This window comes from Eucalyptus grandis, chromosome 4 (genome assembly GCF_016545825.1).
Source record: "Eucalyptus grandis isolate ANBG69807.140 chromosome 4, ASM1654582v1, whole genome shotgun sequence".
Taxonomy (NCBI): domain Eukaryota; kingdom Viridiplantae; phylum Streptophyta; class Magnoliopsida; order Myrtales; family Myrtaceae; genus Eucalyptus; species Eucalyptus grandis.
The window spans coordinates 257,131-263,831 of NC_052615.1; the positions used below are offsets into that span (position 1 = coordinate 257,131).

General features: G+C 43.1%; 1 protein-coding gene across 1 annotated transcript; it reads right to left on the minus strand.

Annotated features, from left to right (window-relative positions):
• Nucleotides 1–1,827: 1,827 nt before the first annotated feature.
• Nucleotides 1,828–6,317, minus strand: LOC104440608 (allantoate deiminase 2). Its single transcript, XM_010053525.3, has 13 exons — nt 6,204–6,317; nt 5,824–6,105; nt 5,344–5,441; nt 4,791–4,894; nt 4,630–4,714; nt 4,346–4,462; nt 3,606–3,715; nt 3,422–3,527; nt 3,254–3,340; nt 2,600–2,842; nt 2,372–2,497; nt 2,123–2,287; nt 1,828–2,018 (listed from the first exon to the last, which is right to left on the minus strand). Exons 2-13 carry the CDS (start codon nt 5,882–5,884, stop codon nt 1,896–1,898), a joined length of 1,425 nt encoding a protein of 474 aa, XP_010051827.2. The 5' UTR covers nt 5,885–6,105; nt 6,204–6,317; the 3' UTR covers nt 1,828–1,895.
• Nucleotides 6,318–6,701: the final 384 nt, after the last annotated feature.

The window sequence follows — 6,701 nt, forward strand, 5'->3', positions numbered from 1 at the left end:
CCGCACCTTTTTCGCTGCCGTCGTGCTGAAAAGGAGCTTAAAGTGACCGGCTGGTGGTGGAGAGGGCGAGCATCATCGCATCATCACATTGCACTCCACTTACCACCACTCGCAGCCCCAATGTCTGCATCGTTTCACGCCCCACGAGGTGGTCTAGGACACATCATTTTACTATTTAGGATTTTGGCGACATCTACGTAGACCGGTCTTTCCTCTGTTTTGACCCAATTACTGATCAGAGGAGGTGGGCGAAAGGACGCGTAAGGCCCACCTAACTCGTCGGTCTCAGAGATGAAGAGAAAATACGTAGAATAACCGCACCACTTCAAATTTCCAAATGAGTATCGTTTTAGATCTAAGTAAATCCTTAAAAAAGTTTTATCTTAATTTTAATCTAAATGTCAGATTTTCATAATGTAAATCATCTATAGAGTATTCCTTCCTTATTGGGAAGATAAATAAATAGATGGAAACTTTGGAATGTTACGTATGTAAATGCCAATACGTTAAATTAAGGAACGTAATCCTTTCAGTTCATCTGAGTTACTAGAGAGGTGGGGCGGCCCTAACACGAAACGAAAGTTCCTTGCTTTGGTTGCACAACTCTGGAACGTTGAGTCGTCTTGGGGAACTAGTGTCGTGGAACTAGATTTTCAGGCTCTGTACCTTGTAATCTACTCAATTGAATTCTCTAAATTTTTATGTTGATCGAACTTTTTGATATATAAAGAAGGTAGCATTACAATATGACAAGTTGGCTCGAATCTATAAGTTTTGAATTGATGAAATAAGTGATGCTTGTTAACCATACTCAACGACTAGAACGTGCACTTTTTGAAAAACTAATCGATACGTGTCGTGCGAAAAGTCGAACTCCGTGTCTTTTTAATGTAGTTGTATCTTTAATGAGGGGTCCGAAAGACTGCTTTTTATGCAACATCCTACGGAAAGAATGTGCTTCAGAAGTCCTTTCGATGGAGGACATATGAGGAGAACCAACAGGGAAAGTCCTCGTCGCTAGTCCTACCATATTGCCATTGCAAAGCAACGGCGCTGGCCGTTCTCTTTTTCTGATTAGCAGAATCCTACACGGAACCCCCAACCACGGAAGTGATTGGAATAGCAGTACCGATGAGAATAAGGTCAAACACGACATGTTAAAGGTACACTTTTGATGCACAGAGAGAGAGAGAGAGAGAGAGAGAGAGAGAGTTTCAGTGCCTAGCATAGGTTCAAAGCTAAGTTCATCCAGCTTCAATGCTGGGGAACCCTATGCTTCGAGCACTTGTCTTTGTATAATGCTACGGAAGTAAAACGAGGCATCATAGCTTTGCCCATTTGCCTACACTGCTCAAGCTTCACCTTGTCTTCATCACCTCCACCCTTAGTGCTATGCTCGCATTAATACCCCGCCATTCACTCTCTCTCTCTCTCTCTCTGAAATCTGTTTTTCTTAGATTTACCATATCTAAGTGTTTGTTGGGTACCACTTGGGATGTGATGTTAGCACTAGGTTCGTATGAATTGATATTAGAGCCATCCACCGTATCAAAAATTGGAACCGAGTGACGGGAGTTATGGCCCTCGTAGTGCTCCCGGTATTGTAGTAGCTTAGCCCACTTTGAAGGGATGAGATTCTGATAAGGGAGTTTGTACTTTGGTCTTCGGAATTCTCCTCCGTTTCCAGTTTAGTATTCACAATCACTCGGCTCTTTAGAGTGGAAAACGATGAATTCATTTAGACAGACATCTACTGACCAAACACCTTCACAGCAACACAGCAGCACATAAACTGAAAAGTAGCAGCAGAGACTTTGCTAAAGAAGAGATGGTAATCGCAGCTTAAGAAATCCTCTAGATTAATCAGATTGCACTGTACATGGTTGAAGAGTTCTTTACACGTGGGTTTCAAGGAAAGCCAAGACTGAGAGACCAGCAGCCCAAACATCATCGTCCAACACGTGCTCCTCCGGCGAATGACTCACACCTCCACGACAACGTACAAAGATCATTCCTACCTGTAGATACACATACATACCTCCACATAAGGTACCAGTTCTTCCTTTTAAATCACCACTGCCGACCAAACTGTGGGAAAGCACAAGGGATGCGGAGGCCTTACCTTGGTTAGATGTGAGATGGCCATGGCATCGTGTCCGGCTCCGCTCATTAGCACTGGAACTTCATCTAGGAACTGATTATCTGACATCCTCTTGAGCGCAGAGTCAGCTGCAAATTTGAGCTGTCGGCGCAACTCGTCATCACACATAACGGCACCTGCATCATGCTGTTCATCACCAAAACATAAGTACCTGCATACATAGTAAAATAAATTAAAAGAGGAAATGCACAATACAATTAGACATCCCACCTTGCGCTCGATGATGCAGGAAACAGAACGTCTGTCGCATATCTGATACATCCTGTTAGATAATTCATAGATCACCGCTTCACGTCCCATATCATCTATTGCACGTATGTCCACCGTAAATACCACCTGCCACCGGGCAAATTAAATCGCTCCACATGAATCAAGAATTCTGAGCTATCTTTAGACAGCCTTGCCTAATAACCAGAAGGCAGATGAACAATTTCTTACTTGGCCTGGAATGACATTACTTGCACTTGGCCACGATGATATCTCTCCAACAGTGCAAACAAGTGAAGTGGAAAGTGACTGCACTGTTGAATCCTTGCAGTGACCATCGAAGGAAAGAAAGTCTTCAGGACGTTTACAAAGACTTTCCAGTAACACAATGAGTTCAGCTGCAGCCGACATAGGGTCCTGACGCATAGACATTGGAACTGTGCCAGCATGCCCCTGAGAACCTCTGACAGTTACCTGCAAAATATTGTCGGAAGGTAGAGAGCTTCACAGTCTATAATGTATGCATTCTTCTGGAAGTGTCACTAACAAAACTCTACTAAACATAAGACATTGCACCCTGGCGTACGAATAATCCCTAGGAATATGGCCCAAGCAGAGATTTTCCTAGGGTTAACTGTTGATGGCCTATTGCCTCTCATCATATTGACAAATTATGCAACTTAGATGGATGATATGAAGGCTAAGTGTGAATCCTATTCCCAATGTAATGCACACCATTAGCTATAGCAAAATCGTGTGAAGATATTACCTCTAACAGAAAATAGTAAACTCTCACAGGCATTAACCAATTCCCTTATGCAACAAGATCATCTAATATTAACTAATTAAACAGGGTGCATGGTTAATTTCAAACATCCATTATACCTTCATTCTTGTCTGTCCAGCAATTCCTTTCACCACACCGAGAGGCAAACCCCTCCATTCCAGTACAGGTCCTTGTTCGATGTGAACCTACAGGAGCAGAATAGACAACATGAAAAGTTAGACAATGGCTGTACTCAGCTGGTTTAGCGAGGCAGAAAAGGAATATACCTCAACATAACCCCAAACAGAATCTCGGTCATACTTGAGGTTGTGTAAGTTTTCCTCACTGATTTGTATGGAGTTCTCTTTAAGAGCCCCTTGTACAGTTACACCGCTGCATAAACATTGGAATAACTACATTGATAATGAATACAAAGGGTAAAAAGAAGAAGATGGGAGTTACTCAAGAAACCTTTTATCAGAAAATTGCAAGGCTGAAGCTGGCAATATTCCAGCAACAGCAGCACTACCTAGGAAGGTAGATTGGAATCTAACTCCCTCTTCATCACTAAAAGCGATTACCTAAAAAGTTCCAAGACGAAGGCAGATGCTTGATTAGATTTCAGATATGGTCAGTCCAATCATCGTTGAGGTAGCAACAGATACAGGAAATCAGTGACGACCTTTGGATAATTAGTTGGCTGCATTCAACGCAGAACTATAAACAGGAGAGCATGACTACTGGAAATAAATGATCTAACCAAGGTCTGTCTAATCAATAATGGAGTCAAAGAGTGAACTTCTTCTGGATTACCACCCATTTCTCTCTGGCACCATGAGATAGAATTTCGGTTTGACCTCTGAACTGAATATTTTGACAATCCCACTCAAACATATGTAATTTCCTACATTAATTGAATCATTGAAATCTGTCACCTCCAAGGAGATGGTTCTCCCACATAGTTAACCACAAATACATATAACATAATTTTCTAGCAATGACTGTGATTTCAGGTGCTAGATATCCTATTCCAGATAAACTCCTAAAGGATAAGACTAAAAGAAAAATCCACACCTTCCAGTGCATCCAGCAAATGTCAATTCTGGGCATTTGAATAATGATGCAAGAATGCTACTCTATAGGCAAAATATTACATGGCCAAAGACACGAATGAAGCTTCAAGAACAATAAGCAACAAAATTTTCATATACCTCAACAGGCCGCAATAGATTACCCAACTTTCCACGGGCATTCAGAACCTTCAGTGCAGATATTGCTGAGACAACACCTAATGATCCATCGAATATTCCAGCATCAACAACAGTATCCTTTGTCAAACAAAGAACTATCGAATATTAGAACAAATGTTTGAGACACGTGTCCTGATGGTTACAATTTGTAGGAGCCACGTAAAGCTGATGTATAAAAAAAGGTGCCTAAGTGTGAAACAGAAAAGAGCCTATTCATATATACAAAAGAAGATAAAAGCAAATACCAAGTGTGAACCGATCAAAATAGCCTTGGAACTTGCATTGATCCCATCTACTCGACCATGCACGTTGCCCATTTGGTCGATCCATCTAAATAGAGCACCAAGGTATCAGCAGAGTATCTCAATTTCAATAAGAGCAAGGGAGAGAAAAGCAAGAAGCTAACGTTCTCAAGCCGGCATCCTCCATCCACCCACGTATAAGATTCCCAGCCCTCACTGAAGCAGGGCTCATGAATGTCCTCTCAAGATAAGCCTCAGCATCACTGACCTGTTAATACAGCCACATCTATTGAACTTCTCATGGAGACCTCCACACTTATTCATAAGCAGAAGATTATTGCAATGTCATTGTCAACCAGTTCCTAGATAAGATCATTATGCAAAACTAGAAAATATTCGCTGTAAAGTCAGGATCAATGGATCAAGCTAGTAGATCATCAATCAGAGGCAGCGAATTAGGTGAAAAATCAGTTCCACTGAAATTCAGAATTCAGATCGCATTCAAGAACTTTATTCAGTTTCTCCCAGCTAGCGGTCTTGGATGATAGCTTTTATGATAATAAGAGACCCAAATTCAGCAGAAAGTCAAGGACCCTTTCTTCCTTCATCTTTTTTCATGCTTCAAGACCAGAAAAACTTATTTTAACATTTTGCATCAAACTCGTGCTTTCGAAAAGCACACAATCCAAGAAAAAACACAATCGCAAAAAGTAAAACCTTTCCAAGCTCATTGAGTCTAGCCACGGCCTCGTCCCTTAAAATCTCTGGATACAAATCATCCTTTCTGCTTTCGAGATTTTGAGCACTCCATGAACCTGTCCATGTCCATGATTTCCTCACTCATCAGAAACACCAAAATGCAGCCACACATGCTCCATCAAAGTTTAACAAGAATAAAATGATTTGAAAATCTGTAACTCCTTTCAACCGATGCTTCAGGGACGTGCAAAAGGACGTCCGCATTAGTACAAACGTCCGAGTAAAAAAATACATCCTCCCGAATGGTGAAAACGACTCTCAAGTCCTAGACAAAACATCAAAGAGCAAATACCAAATAGAAAAAGCATGAAAAGAATTGGTCAAAATCGGATCTTTTTGTCAAAGGTGCGAACCTTTCATCATTAAAAAAAAAAAAAAATGCTCCTGACACGACGGTGATTGGAGGGAGAGAGAGGAGCAAAGCGACGCGAAAATTACCAGCAAATGCGAGGGTCGAGAGCAGAAAGAAGAAGGTAAGAGCGAACAACAGGCGACCCATGGCCAGGCTGTTTCCAAGACTCGATCTTGAAGGTCGAAAAAGGACTTCGGAAAACTGGGTGAGCGCGACTCGGAGAGGAAAGAAATCGCCCCCGCACCCAGTTTCCCGATATCACGACGGCCGGAGCGCTTCAAATCCGCTCCAAGACCGTTCCTTTTCCCTTTTATCTTCCAGGGGACGAACGTTCTCGAAATGGGTCTGGTTTATTACCCCGTCCGGCACTGCAGAAACGGGGAGGATGAGGAGGACGAGGAGGAGGATGAGCAAGAGAAGCAGATCACGGAACGAGAGAGAGCACGAGACCAAGATGGCCACTCACCCTGCACTCGGTGGTGTGGCCCGTGACGATTCCTTCCCGTGGGTCCCCCCCTTGTCTACCTTTGTCCAGATTCTCTGCCCGTGTCTTGTCCGCATATTCACCTTTTGGCTCGGCTTTTATATACTGCCCCTGCCCATGCAACCCGCCACCCGTAACGTGCTTCTCCTCCTCCTCCTCCAGTCCTCCTTCTCCTCCTCTTCCGGGGGACCTTTCTTTGCTTTCGTCACGGCATCGGCCGCCATTGGTTTGAATAGTAAGAAGCAAAACATGGCAGATTCACGTCCACTTCCTTCGGATATTACACAAATCTTGTTGATGGACGCGTCGGGATAGGACGACGCTAGTTGATGGCGGCCGACGTGAGGGACGGGAGACAAAAAAAGAAAGGGAAGGGAGGGACCTTGCGGGCCCCACGCAATGCCCGTGCGCGCGCCACGTCACCATCCACGACCCCATTTATTTTATCAACTTCAATTGCGATCTTTCTTCTCTTTTTAA